General features: G+C 40.6%; 1 protein-coding gene across 1 annotated transcript in view; it reads left to right on the plus strand.

Moving 5' to 3' along the window:
* The window catches only part of tgfbr2b (transforming growth factor beta receptor 2b), a 33,318-nt gene extending 10,308 nt beyond the window's left edge, over window positions 1-23,010 (plus strand). Inside the window, exons 4-8 of the mRNA XM_017709175.2 lie at window positions 7,737-8,038; window positions 8,891-9,391; window positions 10,869-11,010; window positions 19,405-19,532; window positions 22,126-23,010. Of these exons, the coding sequence (XP_017564664.2) occupies window positions 7,737-8,038; window positions 8,891-9,391; window positions 10,869-11,010; window positions 19,405-19,532; window positions 22,126-22,314 (1,262 nt within the window). The 3' untranslated portion in view covers window positions 22,315-23,010. The remainder of the gene's footprint in view (window positions 1-7,736; window positions 8,039-8,890; window positions 9,392-10,868; window positions 11,011-19,404; window positions 19,533-22,125) is intronic.
* The last annotated feature ends 2,172 nt before the right edge of the window (window positions 23,011-25,182 follow it).

Consider the following 25,182-nt stretch of genomic DNA (forward strand, 5'->3'; position numbering starts at 1 on the left):
GCCTGGCATTGTTCTTCACTACCATAACATTTTAGCATCTTTAACCATGTGTGGAGCGGAGCCTAAGCTTTTACATCATCCAAAGGCTGCACCCTTTAGTCCCTCACCGTAAGGCGTGAGGTAATGAAAGAGTATCATTAGACAGCAAGAACAACCAGAACTAAAAATTTGAGCTGTAATGCTTATGCTTTTGTGTGGTTTCATGTTCCAAAAACAGTCAAAATTCATTTTTACATTTGACATTTTACAAACTCTTTTCACCCCTTAAACAATCTGTTTTCATTACGATGCCTTTAAGATTAATATATGTGTGCATGCCTTCTGTTTTGCTAGGCTGCCCTGTATTATGCCTTCAAAAAGCAGTTCAGGCTGAAACACTCCTTATAACTTCAGTGTGAATTAGCAGTGCTAAATTCCTGTAGACTTAATAGGCAGTGTCCTATTTGTAAATGTGTTGGTTCCACAAAACCAGTGAATTCAAAAACAGGCTGTTTTTGCAGATTAGTTTACATACATGTGCAGGAGACAAAGAGAAAAGTATGTTTTGAAACTCTAACAGTGTTACAATGTTCAAAAAATTGGGTTCAAAAAAAGTTTTCCATGATATGGGCCTTATAAAATCATACTGGTCATTTACATACAGTTGGGTCCATATATATTTGGACACTGACACAAATTTAGTTTTTTCTTGTTTACTGAAACATATTCAGGTTATAGTTATATAATGGAAATGGGCATAAAGTCCAGACTTCCAGCTTTCATTTGAGGGTATCCACATTAAAATTGGATGAAGGGTTTAGGAGATTCAGCTCCTTTACATCTGCCACCCTCTTTTTAAAGGGACCAAAAGTAATTGGACAACTGACTCAAAGGCTATTTCATGGGCAGATGTGGGCAATTCCTTCGTTATGTCATTCTCAATTAAGCAGATAAAAAGCCTGGAGTTGATTTCAGGTGTGGTGCTTGCATTTGGAAGATTTTGCTGTGAAGAAAACATGCGGTCAAAGGAGCTCTCCATGCAGGTGAAACAAGCCATCCTTAAGCTGCGAAAACAGAAAAAACCCATCCAAGAAATTGCTATAATATTAGGAGTGGCAAAATCTACAGTTTGGTATATCCTAAAAAAGAAAGAAAGCACTGGTGAACTCATTAATGCAAAAAGACCTGGATGCCCACGGAAGACAACAGTGGTGGATGATCGCAGAATAATTTCCATGGTGAAGAGAGACCCCTTCACAACAGTCAACCATGTGAACAACACTCTCCAGGAGGCAGGCGTATCAATATCCAAATCTACCATAAAGAGAAGACTGCATGAAAGTAAATACAGAGGGTTCACTACACGGTGCAAGCCACTCATAAGCCTCAAGATTAAAAATGCTAGATTGGACTTTGCTAAAAAACATCTAAAAAAGCCAGCACAGTTCTGGAAGAACATTCTTTGGACAGATGAAACCAAGATAAACTTCTACCAGAATGATGGAAAGAGAAAAGTATGGTGAAGACGTGGTACAGCTCGTGATCCAAAGCATACCACATCATCTGTAAAACACGGAGAAGGCAGTGTGATGGCTTGGGCATGCATGGCTGCCAGTGGCACTGGGTCACTATTGTTTATTGATGATGTGACACAGGACAAAAGCAGCCGGATGAATTCTCAGGTATTCAGAGACATACTGTGTGCTCAAATCCAGCCGAAAGCAGCCAAACTGATTGGTCGGCATTTCATAATACAGATGGACAATGACCCAAAACATAAAGCCAAAGCAACCCAGGGGTTTATTAAAGGAAAGCAGTGGAATATTCTTGAATGGCCAAGTCAGTCACCTGATCTCAACCCAATTGAGCATGCATTTCATTTGTTAAAGACTAAACTTCAGACACAGAGGCCCACAAACAAACAGCAACAGAAAACTGCTGCAGTAAAGACCTGGCAGAGCATTACAAAGGAGGAAATACAGTGTCTGGTAATGTCCATGAGTTCAAGACTTCAGGCAGTCATTGCCAACAAGGATTTTGAACAAAAAAAACAAAACCAAAAGGTCCTCTCTGTGTGGAGTTTGCATGTTCTCCCCGTGTCTGCGTGGGTTTCCTCCGGGTTCTCCGGTTTCCTCCCACAGTCCAAACACATGCAGTCAGGCCAATTGGACATGCTAAATTGCCCCTAGGTGTGAGTGTGTGAGTAACTGTCTGTGTCTGTCTGTCTGCCCTGCGATGGACTGGCGACCTGTCCAGGGTTTATCCTGCCTTTCACCCAATGACTGCTGGGATAGGCTCCAGCACCCCCCCGCGACCCTGAGGGAGAAGCGACTTGGAGAATGAATGAATGAATGAATGAATGAATTATTTAATTTGTCCATTTACTTTACAGCCTCTGAAATGAAGGGATTGTGTTTAAAAAATGCTTTAGTTTCTCACATTTTTATGCAATCATTTTGCTCAACCCACTGAATCAAAGCTGAAAGGCTGAACTTCAACTGCATCTGAATTGTTTTGTTCAAAATTCATTGTGGTAATGTACAAAACCAAAACTAGAAAAATGTTGTCTCTGCCCCAATATATATGGACCTAACTGTAACGTTGGGGGGCAGTCGTGGGCTGGAGGTTAGGGAGCTGGCCCTGTAACCAGAAGGTTGTCGGTTCGATCCCCAGGGCCGACAGTCCATGACTGAGGTGTCCTTGAGCAAGACACCTAACCCCCAACTGTTCCCCGGGCGCCATGGATAGGGCTGCCCACCGCTCCGGGCAAGTGTGCTCACTGCCCCCTAGTGTGTGTGTTCACTAGTGTGTATGTGGTGTTTCACTTCATGGATAGGTTAAATGCGGAGGTGGAATTTCCCTGTTTGTGGGATCAAAAAAGTATCACTTATCTTATCTTATCATTGCTGGGAATTCAGGCCCCGGCAGTACACCTATGATGTTGGCATCCCGCAGATTTATTGTTATTACTGAAAATTCCGCTGATTAAAATGTGATAATTAGTGGCTTGTGCTGTATTGCAGCAAACACTGCTGATGTGAGGTAAACTGTCCACTTCTGAGGATTTACTAGTTTCCTGTTCGTCTCCTTATTGAGGCGGCTATGTTTATAAGCTGGTGGATTTGATCCAGACCTAACCTGTCGCATGAGAATAACATGTTATGACAAAAATCTTTCTCAGAAAAGAACCAGTGGAAAAAAAAAAATCAGAAATCAGAATTGTGGCAAGTTCAGGCTCCCCTATATTAATTACATTAATTAAGACTTTGTGGGTTTTGCTGTTTATTTGTGACAATTTTGATATTTGACAATCATATTTAACCATTTGCAGTGATAACTGACAGTTAAGTAAATTATCAAAGGAACTTTCAATTAAAACCACGAGTTATTTTTTTAGTAGCAGTACTGGTCACAAACATTTCTTATCGGTCAGGTCCTACTGGCACAGTAATATTACATAAGAAATACTGGTCGTGTTAAAAAATAGCTGAGCCCTGATTCATCATTATTAACTTTATTGACAGCCCAGATGCATCTGGCTCTGAATGCACCTCTTGGTAATATGTCACAGATGGAAAGCACTAAAGTGAATTATGAGCATATATTCCTGTTTTTCTCTTCGTACTGATAGCAGCAAATGGATTAGCTCTCTACCAAACATACATTCGTTTCTAATAAGTAACTCATAAAGCTTGTCAGTGAGAGTGTGTTGTGCTGTGTCAGTTACACTCATTTTTCTGTTTTTGGAGTTGTAAACTTGATCGTTTCAAAAGGAAGAGTGACAAGTGTAATGTGGATTGCAGCAGCTTTCTGGATTTACAGCTGTTGGATGTATTTTAGGACTATTCTTCTAAAGTGGCCTTCGGCACTGTTTTTATAGTCACAGTTTTACACATAACAAGTTTCACACTCTGCTTTTGCAGCTTGTTAGTGCATGTGGTTGCAGTCCCAGACTGCAGTTGCAAAATAGCTTTTATGCTGGTAATTTTCATGTTTTTCCTATTTCTTCACTTTATTTCACTTCATTCATTTTCTCACTCTCATTTTTTAAATCGTATCACTTTTTATCATTTTCTTACTTTTTTGCCATCCTCTGTTACACAGAAGCGTATTGGCACCAATTTTCTCCATACTTTGCGTTTTTACCTGTTTTGCACGAGAAGTGAGAAGCTATTCCTGACACCTTTGTTAGATTTCTGTGCCTGTGGATCTGTAAAGGTGGTTTTACATTGCCCTCACTAACAGTATCTGCTGTACCTCTCAGTCAGGAATGAGAACCGCGCAGCATGCGTCATTCTTACTAAGTGTTGGAGTCTGATCATAGAGCTGAATTGTTCATCCTCAGTTGATCTTTTATCACTGGCTATTTTGAGGAAAAGGAGAAGAAAAGCCAGCAGAAGAGTTGGGAAGTGTCTGACAGGTCTGGTCCTACAGATTTTTCTTTTCTTCCCCCACACTATGGAATCCAGGCCTCCAGTGACTGAGTCACTGCTGGCGAGAGAGAGAGAGAGAGAGAGAGAGAGAGAGAGAGAGAACTTGCTTGCAAAAAGAGAGATAAACACATTCGTGGCACTAGTCATGCTGAGAAACTAGTCATAGTTGTAACCATAACAAACAAATAACAATGACCCCACCACTCTTGTATGCATGTTACCAATCACACTCTGACAGAACTCCCACTCACTCTGTCCAAACAGAAGAACGGAGAGATCTAAATGCCAGTTAGTTACACAGCAAAAAGTGATATTTTGATATGTAAATGTGACATTATTTCAGAGCTGTCGCAACTGCTTGATAAATCTTAATTAATTGTTAAAATGTGTTTTCTCTGTGAATCAGTAATGAAGAGTTAGTGATTTATGTAATGATAATGCATATTTTAAGTTTTCCTACTGGCCTTTCTTACTGTAAGAAACAGAGCCTGAACGACGCATCTATTTATAAGCATTTTTGCCTGTTTTGCTATTGTTTATTTATTGCACATTTGTGAAATATATATATAATATATATATTACAATTAAGTCTTTTTAAAAGTGCATAATTACAGTATTTTATTACAGTATTTTTGAATGTCTGTACATGGTTTGTTATTGTTCAGTAAATTCCTTTTTAATGTTTGGCTATATTTAAATACTTTAATTATTCTATGTGTCATCACAATAATCAGGAAATTACCAGCCATACCACCAGAATGAAGAGCCAGTATCAGAGCACATGGCTAGTCCTGCTTTATATCCCTGTAGTCCTGAATCGCAGAGAGATCACACTCTTCTGTAAGAACTGGGCAAATTTCTTCAATCTGGGACCCTAATGATTTATCTGTGTTCTATTCTTTATAGCCTGCCAGCCCTTCAGAGAGAAAGGAGTCAGTTGTCTTCAGTTTGTGGGTGTGGAATCTCACGTTCATTCACATTAGAACCTAACCATATTTTAAAATGAATGTGCTTAGCTTCTTTTCATTTGTCTGCCCGTTGGTCTTCATAGTTTTCACATGAAATTATGTCTGGATGAGACACATTTTATCCCTTTTTCTGAATTGTGTTATTCAGAACAAGCTGAGAATATTGAAGCAATTAGGTTCTGTTTGACTAACATGTGAGTCAGTGGCCTTGGAGAACATGAGCTTCTTACAGAGAGCTTGGCACACACACACATACACACACAGGCAGGGACACACAAGCTCACACACACTAAAACTAAATCTAACCCTACTCTTAACCTCAGTATCCAAAAGGCTATTTTTCTGCTCTTTTATTTTTTTTTCCAAAACGTATTGTAATTTGCGGTGAAAATAAGACATGCTCGAGTGAGGACCAGCAAAATGTCCTCACTTGAGCAAAAATGTCATGTCCTGTCATTTTAAGGACACGTGGTCCTCACAAATTTAACAAGACAGAAACACACGCACATACACACAGTGATGTGTCTAATTGTATTTCTAGAGGAAAGAGGCTTTTATTAGTGACTGTCCTCACTAGTCATCTCACTGTGGCTGGTATTCTGACTTCTATTGCTAGAAAATATGAAACAATAATAATTTCCGTTGTTCTAAGTGCATGTGAAAAAACCTGGACATTTCGCTCTATGTCGAAAGACATTTCAGTCTGCCTTGTGGGGCTTTTTTTAATTTGAAGTTTGCTTTGTTTTGCACTCGTTTCCAGACAGCCTTGCCTTTTATTGTCATGTTAAATGTTCCAGAGCCGGGTATCTATTTTAGATGTTTTATGCCTGTCTCTTAGTGATCATAGTGCTGTGTGTGTGTGTGATGGAGGAATGCAGACAGGCTAAGCTTTGCCTCCACTTTCTGCCCGATAGCTGGCAGCAGTCTGCCTCTGCTTCTAGACTCAACCTGCAATGCTCGAAGTGCCATGCCAAACCCCAGGATGGCAGGCAGACAGAGTGGTATGGTAAATTTCCTTGAAGGACTGAGACAGTCCCCCAGAACAGACTCTCAGTGTGCAGTGCCTTTCCTCATGACTCCTTCAGAAAGGCAAACAGGATGTGTGATTTTAGCATAGTAGTAAAGATTCTTCAGCTTAGACAGTGTCAAACAGCCAGTAGCCAATTCCCATAGTTGTGACTAAATTTGATAACCTGTAATATTAGACTGTATTTATTATTTATTATAATTTCTTATGGTCAAAAATGTAACAAACTCCAAGGAGTGTATTTGCTAAAAGAGGTGCTAATTACTAGCAGGCATATGTCATGTTCTACTGACATATTCCAAAGATGGAGGTGTGTGAGGTGGGGGAGTGAGCACACCCTCCGGTGTCTCCCCCCACCTAAAATACAGGCTTGGACAAAGCAGTAATACATTTATGAAGATAAAATATTAACTAGAGAGACTGCATACAATTTCTGATTCACCAGAACAAACCTCCACAAAAATATATTCCTAGGTGTGAGAAATATATTCTCATGAAAAATATAATATTTTAACTGGGTGGAAACTTGCTTATAATTCCCAATCCTTTATATGAAAGCCCATTTGTGCGAAGAAGGAGCAAATAATTTTATGCTTCTGACTAATTAGATCAGAATAATGACTTATTTTCTCAAGATTTTCTCAAGATTTGAATGTGTGTATGGTTATTTTGACATAATAAGTTCAGAAAATATCACTATTTTGACTTTCTATTTAAAACACATTTATTTTTTATATATTATTTATTTTTTGAGCTGAACTCCTGAGATCAATGCCAAGTGCATTTGAAATACAGTAAATTCTCTTTAGTTTACTGAGCACATCCTCACTGTTTGAGAGCTGTGAGATTTTAAACTTACAGGGAGTGTAACCTCTTAGCTGTGTGCTGTGTATCAAAGGTTATTACATTTCTGCTACAAAAGCCACAGCACTGATGATGAATTAACGATAACTTGTGCAGTGCAGTGACTTTGCAGCCAAAAGAATTTTACTTTTTGCTTTTAACAATAATTTTGAAATCAATTATCAAATCATTATTTAGGCCAAACCTGTTGTTAAGACACTTCAATGAATGTAGAATATTCTCAAAGTATTATGAAAGCAGTTTTCTAAAAAGGTTTGGTTTTAGGCTTTTTCCAATTAAGAGTACTTTTACTTTCACTTTCATCAGAAATGATTCTGTAGCCTCATAACAAACACGCTGCAGCTATAGCAATAAAGAGTAAACATATAGGTGGAGTGCTGATGAAAGTCCCTGATTACAGTATAGGGGATTTACTGCTGCTGAATAAAGTATCTGTAAAAACTAACCGCTGTGCTTTATCTCCAGCTATACGGCCAGGTGCCTTAGATGACCAAATGGTGTCAGTGATTCTGGTCAGTCTGCTGCCTCTGCTGGTGTTGGCCGTCCTCGTTGTGACCTCCTTTTACTGTTACCGCATCCAGCGACGCCGCAAGCTCAATGAGTGGGAGACCAAAAAGCCGCTAAAGCGTAAAGGTCCCAAAGGCCCTTTGGACTGCAGTGATGCCTGCGCCATAATGATGGATGATGACCGCTCCGACAGCAGCTCCACACATGCCAACAGCCTTAACCACAACACTGAGCCACTGCCCATCGAGCTAGACCTGCAGGTAAAAGCAAGCAATATGAATGAAATGCAACATTTCAGTACATGAAGACATTTCAGTGATACAGAATTGTGTAGAGGTTGGAACGCATTATATTGACCAAAATTATTTACATTGTCTTGATTTATTAAAAGATGCTTTAATACTTACAGTGTTTGCAGTTTTTGGGAAAAATGAATAATACTGAAGTCATAATTTGTTTTTGTTTGACCATTTTCCAACCTCTCTTTATCCCTTCAAATTACACATCCTGTTTTTGTTACTGTGCTTAAAGACTCATATATGTGAACGAGCTCAGTTCTAATACTGGCTGCCCTTTATTGTCCAGTCTGGCCTAAAACACTCTGTAGAACTTCAGTTTGAATGGGCAGCACTAAATCACTATAGGCTGAATGTACTGGGCCTAAACAATAGATTAAAGTAGGAAGTTATGTATGAATGCATTGTTTTTGTGACAATTCAAAACTGGCTGGTTTTTGCAGTTTAGTTTCTGTATATCTACTGGGGATTGAATGCTGCATTACTATTTATATTTCTATGATAAGGGCCCTTTAAAACACATCTGAAATATCTGAGATTGGTCAAATGCTCATTATTTCCAGTAAAAACAATAATGATCAGAGGGCTCATTTGCTTTTGCAGGCTTTTGTGATATCAGCATTACAGACTCTTGTGATAATGATTAAGAATTGCTATATTGTGCAGCAGTATTTACAGACTTTCTATAATAAATCTAAATGTGTCTTTTTATGATACATGCAGTTATTCTGTGTTCTAGAAGTGGTGAGAATATCCATAATATACTAAGATTATAAAGCCACAACATATCTTCTTATTGCCCCCCCTTACTTGCAGGTGGGCAAGGGCCGCTTTGCCGAGGTCTACAAGGCTAAGCTGAAGCAGAGCTCCTCAGAGCAGTTTGAGACAGTGGCGGTGAAGATCTTCCCCTATGAGGAGTACGCTTCCTGGAAGAATGAGAAGGACATCTTCTCTGACATTGACCTGAAGCATGAGAATGTGCTGCACTTCCTGACAGCAGAAGAGAGGAAGGTGGAAAAGCAGTACTGGCTGATCACGGCTTACCATCCACGCGGGAACCTGCAGGAGTACCTCACTCGCCACGTCATCAGCTGGGAGGACCTGCGGCTGCTGGGCGGCTCGCTGGTCCGGGGCGTGGCCCACCTCCACAGTGACCACACGCCCTGTGGCAGGCCAAAAGTGCCCATCGTGCACAGAGACCTCAAGAGCTCCAACATTCTGGTGAAGAACGACCTCACCTGCTGCCTGTGTGACTTTGGGCTGGGCCTGCGGCTGGACAACTCCCTGTCTGTGGATGACCTGGCCAACAGTGGACAGGCAAGTTTGTATTTATGCTACAGTGGCATGATATGGACAAACTACCACTCTGCAGTTATATTTCTACATATTCCAATATGAACACATCAAAAGCACACATGTGAAGATACATGTCAGTCTGCTTGAAGAATCTTTTGATTTATCAAAAACATAAAAAACGTCTTTGTGTTGCAAAGGCAGTTAACAACAACAATATTGCAAAAACAATTAACCAAATATCTACAAATAAGTCTTTAAGACACCCTAATGGTAAGCCCAATAGGTTTCATTTTTTTTGCCATATTAAGCCTTTAAATGCCCAGGACCTGCCAGTGGGTCCATGGTTGCATTCTAACTCATGCAACTTGTGGTGTGAGCTGTTTTCCATGTGGTTACTGATTAATAAGCTTTATGATATATTAGGCCTAGTAATATAGGTGTTAAGTTCCTTGTCATGACAAAACTTTCCTGTAACTGTTATTGACGCTTTAACATATTCTTTTTCAATAACTCATTTAAAGGGCAGTGGAGAGTAATGTTTGTCTGTTTATCTCTGTTTATCTCATCAGTTGGGAGCTACTGACAGCTAGGAAACAAGACAGCTAATCATTCAATTTGGCTTTACGCTTTTGCTTTAATACTTTAATGAAACATTTATTAACAATTACATTGTTAATCGCAATTTTTCATATGGCAATTTTATAACTGTGATGTGTTTAAATTCAGCTATTTTTGCCTGTCTGTGATTACAAAGACATATACAACTGGATTTCACCCCTCTGGGGTGAATAAATGTGAATCTGAATTCCAAAATTGCTAGTAGACATTCTCTGAGGATTCTCTCCCATCTTGTGTGCAACTTTCTCACACATACCCTCTCCTGGAGCATGCAATGTTCTTGCGTGTTTCCTAGCTAAAGCCCATCTGATTGCTGACTGTGTCAATGTGAGATTTAGGACAGGGCTGTGTTTTTACTTGCAGGGAAAGTCCCCTTGGGCATCTTTTAGTCTCAATGCGTGTGTGACCTTTGTTCTTTGTGTTTGTGCTGATTTATGATTCACAGGCTGAAAATGCATAGACACAAGGTGTTGAGTGAATGAGTAATCAACTAAATAAAACCCACGCAGCTTTCTGTGAAGCTCTTGTAACCATAAAACATCTCTTGCCGCATTCAGTATTTTTAAAAATACCCTCTAATTTATGATGCAGTTTAGTTTTGGACTTTTCAATGTATATCACAATATTAAATGCACAAAGCTGCTGACCCCATCTGAACACTCACTAAAGCAGTGTGGCAAACAAATGTTGTAAGAGCAAAACAAAGAACTGGGACTGTAGTTGTTTAGTGATAAGATGTCTCCAGGCTGGAGATGGAGGTCTCTGTATCTTCCTTGCGATAACTTTTTTGAAGTCCAAGAGCAAGATCAAAGCCAAAGCAGAGTTTAGACTACAAAGGGAAGGAATTGTAATGACCTGTGGTTTTCTCTCCTCATTGCAGGTTGGAACAGCCAGGTATATGGCTCCAGAGGTGCTGGAGTCAAGAATCAACCTTGAGAACATCGAATCCTTCAAGCAGACGGATGTGTACTCCATGGCCTTAGTGCTGTGGGAGATTACCTCCAGGTGTAATGCCATCGGAGGTGAGTTCACTCATATCATCACATCACCTGTTGGACAACAGAGTAGCAAGACAACACCTAACACATAGGGCTATTTGTGGCTTTGTGTGGAGAAACAATGTGTGAGCACAGTTCTATGTCAACATCCCTAACAACTCAAAAGAATGCAGTTCTATTTTCATGGAGTCAGTCATTGGCTCTCAAGGAGAGAGCAAATGGAAATAGGTTAGCTATTGCTGCCATTAGGCTGTGGCATTTTGTTTTGCCACTGCTGCCAGGTTATTGTCTCAGCATTGTGCACAGTAAACCCAATGTAACCCATATACGGGTTCAACCAATTTGCCATTTCCTGTTATTCTGAGGCCTTTCCACATCACCCTGAAGTAGAACAGAAGTGGTTCTGTAGCGATGCTGTTTGCTTCTCTACTGGAATGTGAGGAATGTGTAGAATGTGAAATGGACCATCAGATTTCTTGTCCTTCTTTGGTCAGGTGGGAAAAAAGACGCCTCTAGGTTTCTTCTAAGTCTGTGTGTGCTCATGTTTACACAGGCACATATGTGCATGATTTTCTGAAAAAGAAAAATTGCAGTTATCGCCAGGTTTCTACTGCCATATGATGAAAAATGATGTGTAGAAAACTTTAAAAAAGTGCTAAATTGAATTCCTTGGAGTGATGCCATAGAAAATCCAGTTTGGAGTCCTCATAACATTCCACATAATGTAAAGTTTAAAGAGCCTCCACATAATGCTATTTGGATATAATGTGATACACTTGATAATTACGATTTTCTAAACAAGAAAATACTGTCACCCAGCAACCTTTATTTTTAGGACTGTAGCTACATAAACAGGAGCAGTCAGATATTTTGTGAGTTCTGCAAGTTGTTAAGACTCCTGGATTATTCAAGCTATGCTGCCTGTGGAAGTCAGTAGCTCCCATGAGCTCAGTTGGCATTCAGGCGACCAGGTCACAGGGCAGTGCTTCTGTGTTGGTGTTAGCTATTTTAATGGGCCCTGTGCGTGCCGTTGTGCATGTATGTGCGTATGTGTTCTGTTAAGCATACTGTCCCAGTGTCGGGTTTGTGTTACCCACATGCCCCAGCATGCTCCCGGTGTGATTGACAGGGGCGGCAGGAACCTTGCTGCTCTGCTGCTATGGGCTTATCTGCAGAGATCGAGACTTTCCAGCCAGACGCATTGTCACATTCCAGCACCACTCACAGCACCAATGTGGGGGTATCAAGAGAAGCCACCCAGAGTTTGGCTCTCTGTATGCAGTTTTAATCATTTTAATTAAAACCTGAATATAGCCAGAGAGCACTGCTTGAATATAATAAGTGATATTACTAGGCATGTACTAATATGGGAATTGTATGCCAACATTTAATCTTTTTCTTGTACATACATAAACGTTTCTAAAATGTAAAACTGGTTCTACATCTACCTTGATTCACATGAAGAACAATAGCATGTTTTCAGTCAGACCAATTCATTCAGATTATTTCACAATTCAGACATTTTAATAACTCTTATATTTACTATTTCACACTTTATGGCAAAACATCAAGGATGCCTGACATCGAACACCCCCACCCCACCCCCAAAACAAGACTGCACAACAATAATTTTTCATCAATGCAAATCATAATAAAACATCTCTTAACACAAATATTATATTAATTGAAAGTTTAGAATCACATATGACATATTTACCAATCACGTCAAATTAAATTACAGAACGCTTTTGGCATCACTAGACGTGATGTGCTGATGTTAAAAATTAACAAAAATTAACAAGTGCTGATGATAAAAATTAATATCATGATAATTACTAAGCTTTTGTCATGTTTTAGGATACTATCCTGTCAAAGTATTAAAAAATAACAGAACACTATAAGGCAATAGTGATCTGATTGTCATGTATTAATCACAATAACGTATTAGCAAATGAATAATGTATTAATTTAGGAGATTTCTGTCTTTGAAAAAAGTTGAAAAAAATGTTTTTGGTTTCCTGTGGAGTTTTTGAGAAGATCCTTAGTACTCTAATAACGTATTCAAACAGCTTTACAAGCATTAAATATAGTAGGATCACAATACAATAGCATACTGGGTGCTTGTGAAATCAGAGATACTGTGAATATCTAAAAAATCTCTGTTGAAACTGCAACTCAATTGACTAAAATGCAGTGCCATTATTTCAAAGTGCCCATGTTAATCGTATTGTGCTATGCCTTATTATTCAATAGCAGCACATGTCTCTGTGTCAGTGGTGGTAAATGAGACTTCTAAGGGTTAACTGAAGTGGGAGTAACTGCAGGCCAAAATCTGTTAAAGTTAGCCAACGACCTCTGAGAAATCCAAATGTGAAATCTGAACCTGATCTGAGCTCAAGACATATTTGAAAATGTGCGAACAAGACCAAAACCCCAACACAAAGAGTTGGATCCTGTTGTATTCGGACACGTTCTTCAAGCTCCAGTCTTGGAGCACCAGAGCTCACAGGCCGTTCCTGCCCAGAGACAGCACGGACCCATGAGGGAGTGATGGAAACCTGCGGCCAGTTTGCTGTGCTCTGGCTCGCAGTGTTGTTGTTAGCATGTCCTGAATTAGCATGGGGCGCGGCTCTGGCTGGAACAGAGTAAAGCAGTGTGGAGAGCTGAGAGGCAGCCAGCCTAAGAAACACCCCACTGCTCCCCTCTGCAGAGAGGTGGGAGGGGGGCATAGCAGCTGTGTGGCAGGTGGCAGCACCCCATATGGCCAGGCCATCCATCACTACAGGTTTCGGATTCACTGCAGTGCTGTACAGGCTTCTCTCTCTAACACACAAACACACACTGACACACACAAACACACTCATGTGTGTTGCTGTGTGGTTGACTTCATGCCAAAATAGTCTTTCAAAACCCCTAGAAGTTCCCCCCGTTCTGCAACGGTGTTGCTGCCCTTTTCTTCTTTGTCTTCTCGTCACTAGATCAGGAATCCTACTGCTGGCCAGCTGCTGTGCTCTCAGATGGATATAACCCTTAAATCCTTAAGTCGCAGTTTTCAATGGCTTTAATGAAAGCGTGATTTGTGTTTTTAAAAAGAAGAAGAGATGATGAATGATGTTGAATGTCTTGTTTTGTAAACAAAAATCACATTTCTGCCTCATTTTTATGATTTCTTGATATTAATACAAATAAAAAAGACCTTTCAAATACAATGAATCAAATGAAAAAATCTAATGAAAATGGAATTCATTATGTAGTTAATTAAGGAGTTAATTATATAACTTATTGAATCAATTTAAATAGTAAGTCAAAAGAACAAAAATGACTGCAGACTGCTAAGGGGTCCTGAGGACGGACAAGATTTGTCCTCTTAAGGCCAACACAAAAAGTGGCCACCGTTTATCTGCTCTGCTCTGTTAATCACTTTTTTAAATGCTTTTGTATCATATGTTTATATTTGTTTTAAATGTTAATAACATGATCTAATAAAACCAAAATTTCATAGATTTTTATTTATTTTATTTTATTTTTCATTTATTTTATTTATTTGTGTCACAAACTACATTTTTGAACAAGAAAATGTATGATTAGGAATATCTGGCACATCTGCCCTGTTACATAGCCACTCTGATTAAAAAAAAAGTTAAAAGAAGCACTTACTGATCCCAACTGCATTCTGAATGACTCATTATTCATTACTCAAACAATATCACAGTGCATCAGTCATAAAAAAAACTTGTGTATCTTTTTTTATGGTGAAAACACAGAAACTCATAACATAGCAATTCTACATGCTGATACATTTAGCTATATGCAGAATGAATATGCACATGCTGTAACTCCTCTAGCGCCATCACCAAAATCTCAGAATGGATCGGCGATGAGATACTCAGTTCAGTAGAGTTAAAGCATGGTGCCTACAGCGAGAGTCTCAGTTCAGTAGAGTTAAAGCATGGTGCCTGTAGCAAGAGTCTCAGTTCAGTAGAGTTAAAGCATGGTGCCTGCAGCGAGAGTCTCAGTTCAGTAGAGTTAAAGCATGGTGCATGCAGCGAGAGTCTCAGTTCAGTAGAGTTAAAGCATGGTGCCTGCAGCGAGAGTCTCAGTTCAGTAGAGTTAAAGCATGGTACCTGCAGCGAGAGTCTCAGTTCAGTAGAGTTAAAGCATGGTGCCTGCAGCGAGAGTCTCAGTTCAGTAGAGTTAAAGCATGGTGCCTGCATTGAGAGTCTCAGTTCAGTAGAGTTAAAGCATGGTGCATGCAGCGAGAGTCTCAGTTCAGTAGAGTTAAAGCATGGTGCCTGCAGCGAGAGTCTCAGTTCAGTAGAGTTAAAGCATGGTGCCTGCAGTGAGAGTCTCAGTTCAGTAGAGTTAAAGCATGGTGCATGCAGCGAGAGTCTCAGTTCAGTAGAGTTAAAGCATGGTGCCTGCAGCGAGAGTCTCAGTTCAGTAGAGTTAAAGCATGGTGCCTGCAGTGCGAGTCTCAGTTCAGTAGAGTTAAAGCATGGTGCCTGTAGCAAGAGTCTCAGTTCAGTAGACTTAAAGCATGGTGCCTACAGCGAGAGTCTCAGTTCAGTAGAGTTAAAGCATGGTGCATGCAGCGAGAGTCTCAGTTCAGTAGAGTTAAAGCATGGTGCCTGCAGCGAGAGTCTCAGTTCAGTAGACTTAAAGCATGGTGCCTGCAGCGAGAGTCTCAGTTCAGTAGAGTTAAAGCATGGTGCCTGCAGCGAGAGTCTCAGTTCAGTAGAGTTAAAGCATGGTGCCTGCAGTGAGAGTCTCAGTTCAGTAGAGTTAAAGCATGGTGCATGCAGCGAGAGTCTCAGTTCAGTAGAGTTAAAGCATGGTGCCTGCAGCGAGAGTCTCAGTTCAGTAGACTTAAAGCATGGTGCATGCAGCGAGAGTCTCAGTTCAGTAGACTTAAAGCATGGTGCCTGCAGCGAGAGTCTCAGTTCAGTAGAGTTAAAGCATGGTGCCTGCAGCGATAGTCTCAGTTCAGTAGAGTTAAAGCATGGTGCCTACAGCGAGAGTCTCAGTTCAGTAGAGTTAAAGCATGGTGCCTACAGCGAGAGTCTCAGTTCAGTAGAGTTAAAGCATGGTGCCTGCAGCGAGAGTCTCAGTTCAGTAGAGTTAAAGCATGGTGCCTGCAGCGAGAGTCTCAGTTCAGTAGAGTTAAAGCATGGTGCCTGCAGCGAGAGTCTCAGTTCAGTAGAGTTAAAGCATGGTGCCTGCATTGAGAGTCTCAGTTCAGTAGAGTTATAGCATGGTGCATGCAGCGAGAGTCTCAGTTCAGTAGAGTTAAAGCATGGTGCCTGCAGTGAGAGTCTCAGTTCAGTAGAGTTAAAGCATGGTGCCTGCAGTGCGAGTCTCAGTTCAGTAGAGTTAAAGCATGGTACCTGCAGTGCGAGTCTCAGTTCAGCAGAGTTAAAGCATGGTGCCTGTAGCAAGAGTCTCAGTTCAGTAGACTTAAAGCATGGTGCATGCAGCGAGAGTCTCAGTTCAGTAGAGTTAAAGCATGGTGCCTGCAGCGAGAGTCTCAGTTCAGTAGACTTAAAGCATGGTGCCTGCAGCGAGAGTCTCAGTTCAGTAGAGTTAAAGCATGGTGCCTGCAGCGAGAGTCTCAGTTCAGTAGAGTTAAAGCATGGTGCCTACAGCGAGAGTCTCAGTTCAGTAGAGTTAAAGCATGGTGCCTACAGCGAGAGTCTCAGTTCAGTAGAGTTAAAGCATGGTGCCTGCAGCGAGAGTCTCAGTTCAGTAGAGTTAAAGCATGGTGCCTGCAGCGAGAGTCTCAGTTCAGTAGAGTTAAAGCATGGTGCCTGCAGCGAGAGTCTCAGTTCAGTAGAGTTAAAGCATGGTGCCTGCATTGAGAGTCTCAGTTCAGTAGAGTTATAGCATGGTGCATGCAGCGAGAGTCTCAGTTCAGTAGAGTTAAAGCATGGTGCCTGCAGTGAGAGTCTCAGTTCAGTAGAGTTAAAGCATGGTGCCTACAGCGAGAGTCTCAGTTCAGTAGAGTTAAAGCATGGTGCCTGCAGCGAGAGTCTCAGTTCAGTAGAGTTATAGCATGGTGCATGCAGTGAGAGTCTCAGTTCAGTAGAGTTAAAGCATGGTGCCTGCATTGAGAGTCTCAGTTCAGTAGAGTTATAGCATGGTGCCTGCAGTGCGAGTCTCAGTTCAGTAGAGTTAAAGCATGGTACCTGCAGTGCGAGTCTCAGTTCAGCAGAGTTAAAGCATGGTGCCTGTAGCAAGAGTCTCAGTTCAGTAGACTTAAAGCATGGTGCATGCAGCGAGAGTCTCAGTTCAGTAGAGTTAAAGCATGGTGCCTGCAGCGAGAGTCTCAGTTCAGTAGACTTAAAGCATGGTGCCTGCAGCGAGAGTCTCAGTTCAGTAGACTTAAAGCATGGTGCCTGTAGCAAGAGTCTCAGTTCAGTAGAGTTAAAGCATGGTGCCTACAGCGAGAGTCTCAGTTCAGTAGAGTTAAAGCATGGTGCCTACAGCGAGAGTCTCAGTTCAGTAGAGTTAAAGCATGGTGCCTGCAGCGAGAGTCTCAGTTCAGTAGAGTTAAAGCATGGTGCCTGCAGCGAGAGTCTCAGTTCAGTAGAGTTAAAGCATGGTGCCTACAGCGAGAGTCTCAGTTCAGTAGAGTTAAAGCATGGTGCCTACAGCGAGAGTCTCAGTTCAGTAGAGTTAAAGCATGGTGCCTACAGCGAGAGTCTCAGTTCAGTAGAGTTAAAGCATGGTGCCTGCATTGAGAGTCTCAGTTCAGTAGAGTTAAAGCATGGTGCCTACAGCGAGAGTCTCAGTTCAGTAGAGTTAAAGCATGGTGCCTACAGCGAGAGTCTCAGTTCAGTAGAGTTAAAGCATGGTGCCTGCAGCGAGAGTCTCAGTTCAGTAGAGTTAAAGCATGGTTACTGCAATGAGATGCTCAGTTCAATATTAGGGATTAGGGAATTGGCAGAATTGGCAGATATTGTTTAAAACACAACATTGGCAGTCAGCCAATGCATTGTTTCTGTTTTGGCCCAAAACACAATATCAGAATTGGAATCAACCATAAAAATTCATTATTGGTGCATCCCTAGTATTACAATTCTGAAAAGACAGCAAAAGTAACTCTGGTCTTCTAAGGATTAAGCCTTGTTTTTCATCCAGTCTTTCCCAGACGAGGAGTCAGACAGGCAAGCCTGTGGAGATTTCAGACGGATAATCTGAAAGGGAAAAGGTTGTTAAAAAGCTTCCCCCAGCTCACTCTGCCAGAGCGGCCCGACTGGGCCCGAAGAGGGAGGCCTCAGTCCGTGGGACATCTGTTCCTGAAACCACGGCATTCTTCACATAGCGAGCACACTCGCATCACTTAGGCCACAGCCCCTGGCGCAGGGAGAGGGAGAAAGAGAGACAGTGGAGGGAAAGTGAGGAAGTTGTATTTCTTCACTAGAGCTTCATGTTGCACCTTGAGTCACTGCAGCATTCGCAAGTCACAGTAAAGTTATCTCCTGCCATGCTGTGTGGCGAGCTGGTCACCGAGTAGTTGTTCAGATTCTTCCATGTTACCTTATCCATTTTAATATCCACAGCAGAACAGGACAGCAGAAATAGCACATGTGGTGGGAGTATTTTGTTTTAGCACTGAAACAGGGGAAGTCCACTTGTCAAAAACAGGATGCATCCGCATGTGGAGTCAACTTCTCTGCAGGGGCCCAATCACAGCCCTGCTCTTCCTGTCCTAGACTCCATGCTGGCCTAGCCTCTTCCTGTGGGCCTACAGCGTTGGGCAGAACCACATACCACACTCTGTCCTGAACACACGCTCCAAAGTAAACGCACTCTTCTACTTACATTTGTGGGAATGGGTTTTATGTTGGCCTGCGCTGCAGTAGGACACTTGTTCAAGTTTTCTATTATATCCTTTTGCTTTGTTGCAGATATCTCTGTTTTTAATTCAGTCTAGCACCCTGCGTGTGTTGTTATTTATTTGCAGTTTTCTGTGCTTGTGGGGGAACTGAAGAGAGTTATAGGAAAGGGTCTTTGCAGCTGTTATGAGCTTCATTTCACAGGGTTTTGGAAATTAGTCCTGGAACACTGTTGGTTCGTGCACAGTATTTGGTGGTTCTTGGCACAGTCTAGCGATTAGCCCATATTTCCCCCAATTTGTTTTCACAAGAAAAACAAACAACACACCATCATAACTTCTCATTATTGTTATTATGGTTGGCTCTTTGGTGGGGAAACTGATCTCTCCGGTGTTGTTTTGTGTTTGTTGTTTGGTTACCCATGTAAGGAGAGGTGCCAGAGCAATCCGAACAGTATTTCCAAAGGAGAGCTCCTTTCAACTGCACCATTTCCCAAACCTCAGCATTTCTACTCACTTCTACTTACAGAGCCAGACCTCACTGTAAGGGATTAATTGTGTGTGTGTCTGTGCGTGTGTTACAGAGGTGAAAGACTATGAACCTCCATTTGGCTCTAAAGTACGAGAGCACCCCTGTGTGGAGAGCATGAAGGACAACGTGCTCCGAGATAGAGGCCGGCCTGAAATCCCCAACAGCTGGACAAAACACCCGGTAAGAGAGCAGAGCTACTTGCCATTTGCAATCACATTAGAGTTCACTCATGGCACCACAGCCCTGTACTATGGCAGTCTTTCTGAGAACAACTAATGCCCTCGTCTCAACTGGTGATTACTGGAAAACAGGCGGAAGTATACTGTAGGGATTATAATCTGTATTCAGTGGCTCATACTAGAAGTTAGATAATTACTGAAAAGCAGATAATGAGGTTTAATGTCTGGGTGCACTACAGTGGTTTTAGTCTAACATGCTGATAGATGCAAAAGATGTGAGCACAAACAGCAGATTGCATGATGTTCATAAACCAGATGAAAAGCCAGACATTTCTGCTTGCTATGAATCTACTACAAGTTCTACAAAACAAGTTAATCAGAAAGAATTTGAACTGCAAACATGTAGGTTCATATTTTTTGCACTATACAGGCCTCTCCTATAAATTCTCATATTAAGATGTCATTGTAGGACTCCCAGCTATGCATTGACACCTACCTCCCTTATTGCACACTAGAATGTTTAGGGCCTTTATTCTTTTGAAATGTTCTTGCTGTTGCTTTTCACTTAAGTAAGAAAAAAGTTCTTGTAATAGCTTTTGTTAAAGGAGAATTATACTGTTTTTTCAAAATTTCTGCATAATTCAGTGGTTGAGATGTATGTTAATATGTAAACAATGAATTCATTGTGGTTTGTTGTGAAATGGTTTATTGTAGAGAAACTTACCAACTCTGATTTTCTTTAGCAAAAATATAACCATTTTATTTAGTGAACCTACACATGAACCTATAGTTGTATAGTTGTAAATGTTGATGGTGGTGAAATAGTTGTCAATCCGAAAGTTTTTTCTGGCGATTCTTTTGCCTCTTCTCATATCCACTACCATGAATTGATTAAAATATCTTTTAGACTAAAATCTTTAACGCAAAACTACAGTGAAACAATGTCTCCATCGCAGTATATTCATAACCATTTCATGTAATAACTTTCTGTGAGGGAGCTTTTACAGTCATGACTTTCTTCAGACGTCTGGTTCCTATCACCACCACTGTGAACAGTTCTGACTTTCCCTAGAACAGAGCATTTCACACCAAACCACTCTGGATGATTTTGTTGACACATTAACCATTAGCCATTTTGAAAAAATAGTGCAGTTCTCCTTTAACGTTACATGGGTATTCACTTGCAGTATGGATATATTCTGCAGTGCTCAGCTGCATGTTTGTCAAAGTGTCTTTTGCAAACTGCCATTAAAAGTGCATATTGAAAATCATTTGGCTGGTTTAATAACTGAAAGATTTGTGTTCTGATAAGTGCTGACATCACAACAAAGGGGTGAAATATATCTGTATTTCAGGAAATACTGTCTCAAATATAATGTTTAGATTTGACACCAAAGAATTAACCTCCTTTATATTAACGACAAGAGCTAGGTGTCCGCAAACCTTTGGCAAGCAGTGTACAACAAGTTCCAGCAGACGTTAACAGGGGTGAAATTTAAATAGCAATTGTGTATAATTGTGCAGTACTCGTTGAATTGGCTGTTGTTTAATACTGTCACAATTAATCTATTGAATTTGATTACTTCAATTTGAAACATCATTAGTTAAAATGTGGCTTCTAGATGAATCAGCAATAATCAGATATTTTGCATATTTAAAATTCTCTTACTGGTCTCTGTTACAGTAGGAAACACAGCCTGATACACACATCCATGTATATGTGTTGTTTGTTTACCAAATGTTTTTATATATTTTAATGAATTCATTTTATAGATTTCCTACTTTGGCAGTAGATAGAATATCGCTGTTGTCTAAAGAAAACCCTGCATCTCCATTTTTGGTGTTTTTCAGTTTTTGTCATAATTTGAAAATGCCTGTTACCCTTTTCATTATATGTAAATTTCCTGATGAATGGACTAAAAGAAATGACTTAAAATGACTTGGAAAACTGTCTCCTTCCATTGACTTAAATTAAAAGTAAAATTTTTTCCTTCTCCTCATTTAGTTTTTTTCCGACAGCAGTGATATGAATGTGTTGCCAACATAATTGTTATTATGTGTATATTTGTACATTTTTATTGTTTGGCCTTTTTAAAAAAAATCTATTGGTTACTTAAACTACTAAAACAGTCGATAGTGACAGCCCAACAGCTCTACACACTTTTTCATTGCAAGACAGCTGGGTGTTGTCATATCTCCTAAGTGCAAACAGACCCTCAGGGCAAGTGTATGTGCTTTACATTTACACCCACTAGTCCTCCCTCATTCCTCACGCTGACGGGAAGGGTTTTCACAGTTAAGCCCCAATGTAGATTATAAGTTAATACATATTTGGTGTTAATACATATTGTTTTTTTTTTTTTCATTTTCATTGGAACAATAAAAAGATTATAAGTCTGTCTTAAGCTACATTAGCCTCCAGTGTAAAACTAAAAACACCAATCATGGTTTAAGTAATCGACAGTGAGTTGGGAAAATTGTGTGAATTTAGTTTTCATTTGATTTGATTGAGGCAGGAATACATACTGAACAGATATGCAAATTTCTCTGTCTCACTCTCTCCCTCCTTCTCTGTTTTTCTTTGTGTCCTGCAGGGTGTGGCCTTGGTGTGTGCCACCATCAACGAGTGCTGGGATCATGACCCTGAGGCCCGTCTCACAGCGCAGTGTGTGGCCGAGCGCTTCAGGGAGATGGACGATGAGCTGGACAAACTGTCCACCCGCAGCAGCTCTGCGGAGAAGATTCCGGAAGACTGCTCCGTGAGCGTGAGCGATGACAAGTGAGAGAGAGATAGAGCCCAATTACGGCCTGTTCTGGACTGTTTGGTCAGCCTGTCTGACTGGTGGCCAACTGTGTTTATTTGCGCTCAGCTCATGTGATTCCCAAAGAGAAGTCTCTGCCCCTGAGCAGTGGAAACTGGAAGTGTACATTCAGGATGTTACATCTGAGTGTGTGTGTGTGTTGTGTGTGTGGATTAGAGGCCTCAGGGTGAAGGCCGTGGGGAAATGAAGTACCTAAAGCTTTTCATGTGTCTCATAACCAAAGAGTTAATGCACTTTATCAGATTACCTATGCATAGCTGGTGTTTCTAATGCCAAGGATTTGTATGGACTTTTCCACCTGAGCAGGTATTCACAAGAGATTATATGACATGTACAGATCAATTCAGCACTGTTTTTATGAAAAACTGTGTGTATGTGTGGATGCGTGTAATCATGTTTGTCTGTGTCTGTATGCTTAAGTGGTGTGTGTTTGATACTGTTTTAACGAAGACTTTTTATTGATATGCCAGAGAGAATAAGCACATTGTAAATACTGGTTTTAAGTAAACAACAGTACTACCATTGTAAAAGCCAAAAAAGGGAAAATTACCCTGCATATATTATCATGTGTAAAAGACAGTATTTTGGTAAAGCATTTCCAAAGATGTAATATTATACATGATCAGGAAAATAAAAGCAATTTGTGCCTTTTTTGTATGTTTTTGTATGTAATATATTGTAAATCTTTTATGATCAAATACAGTTATGTACAGTATTTACTCTAATATTGGTTGTATGTGTTTCATTCCTGAGGGATTTCTTGTTTTTCATGCTGTGGTCTTATTTTCCTTTTTCTACCTTCTTCTGAAAAGCACAGTACTGTGCCAAAGCCAGTGACCACCCTTCACGTATTTAATTTCAAGACAAAATGGTCATTAAGAGCAAGTGATCCATTTTTCATGTTTAAAAAATATATTTAACAGAAAATCAGCAACTCATTATAGTGTCAGCTTTTTAGTCGTTAGTCTGCCAATATTTCCTTTCATTTGTTTTGGTAGTTTTTCTTTCAGTTTTTCGAGGAAATTATCAGGAATATTTTTTAGTTTCTCTAAGTTCAGTCTTAGAAGTCAGTTACAATTTCAGCTTGCCGCAATCCAAATGATTCCAAGCGCATGCAGGGATGTTGAATTCTGGGCTCTGGGGGCGGACAGTCCACTATTCTGAAAACAATCCATTGTCTATTTTCTTTTTTTATGAACAGATTCTAGACAGCTACATCCTTTAAGACTCTTAGTGTTAAGTTGTCTTCTCACAGTGGAAAGATGGAGCTGTGGATTTTTCAGATCTGAAGTGTGTGGAGCTTGATTTTCTCCTCTCTAAAAGATAATAACTTTAAGTACTTTTTATCTGAGGGTGATAGTTTGGTGGTCTGCCAGGTCTTGCAGGTCTAAATGTAGATCTAGTTGTTACTGCCACCTTTTAAATGTATTCAACCATTTTACTATCCATATCTGTAGTGGATCTCAGTCTGGAAGATTTGCTACATTTTTATTCATTATCATAAAAAATGACTGACAGTTATTAATGACTAGTTGCAACACAGGCTCTGTTCCTGAAGGGCCTGATGAGAATCACAGAGCATTCCATTCTTGAGTAGTCAGTGACTTAAGGCATGAATAATAGACAGTACTTTGTTTTTAGTACTACATTCTCACACCCTATGTTCTGGGAAACAAACCTTTTAGTAGAATGTCAAACTCGCTGACGCCTTGTGGGTAACTCACTGGCATTTAAGAGAAACTGTCAAAGGTTTAATATACAGACTGTCATAAACATAGCCAGTACATCATGTGTAGAATAGTAGTGCAGTGGCGAAACTACCAACAGCACAGGTGAAGCACTCACACTGAGGCCTGTAATGTGGGGGTCCTGTGGTAACTGGTCCCATTGAAGAGCACTTACATCGATCCCTACTCTCATGACTCATAGGAAGCTATGTTAATATAGCTTATATAATTAATTTTATTAAATAATATTATTTGTCACAGACATGTTTGTGTTGTGGGCCTGTAAGAACTTACACAATATGCACAATATGTCTCATCTGATGTTTCTTGCAGAATCAAGGGTATTATTTATTAGTTGCTGTAACAGCCACTACTCTTTTTTTTTTTTTTTGGGAAGACTATACTAGATTTTGGGAAAATCTAGGCTGATGTGTGGCTGCTCCAGAGCACCCCTTTTGATTGCCAGTGCTTTTCTATGGAGATTAAATAAGCAGAGCGAGTACAACTGAATACCTGTGTCAGTACTGGGTGTGCCTTAAAGATTCACTGATTAAAATGGTTGTCTGGATACTTTTGAACATACGGTGTAGCTACACCACTATAGCAATGTGGAACAATTAGAAAGCCCTCTCTGGACCACTCTGAGGTGGAGGCAGGAGGCACTGGCTGCTTTTTAGAAATTGGGTCCCACAAGGGCAGAAGTAAGTGCGCTCAGTAGCAGAGAAGGGCAGAGGGCAGATAGTCATCTAATTGAGCAGAATAACCTCTGCTTTAGAGTGCGTCTCCTGAGGCGTGAGGCTGTTTGGAGGGAGCTTTCATCTTGGATGCAGGAGCAGTTAGCCAGGGCTTTGATGCAGACTGTGGATCAGACTTAACATCCAGCACACACTGCACAACCATAATGTCAGCCTGGCTCCCTCAGACAGACCCTGTTTTGACTCTTTAGAAAAACGGTTCAGCGCTCTTCTGCTGCTCTCTGTCCGCCTCCTTTTTGCCTCCTCCACTCAGCCACCATTGTTCCTCTACTACACTATTTCAGGTCTAAACCACTGCATTTTTGTCTGAGGGGGGAGAAGCCATGGGTAAACTTGCATCTGTAAAT

The sequence above is a fragment of the Pygocentrus nattereri genome, chromosome 3, assembly GCF_015220715.1.
Source record: "Pygocentrus nattereri isolate fPygNat1 chromosome 3, fPygNat1.pri, whole genome shotgun sequence".
In the NCBI taxonomy this organism is placed as follows: Eukaryota; Metazoa; Chordata; class Actinopteri; order Characiformes; family Serrasalmidae; genus Pygocentrus; species Pygocentrus nattereri.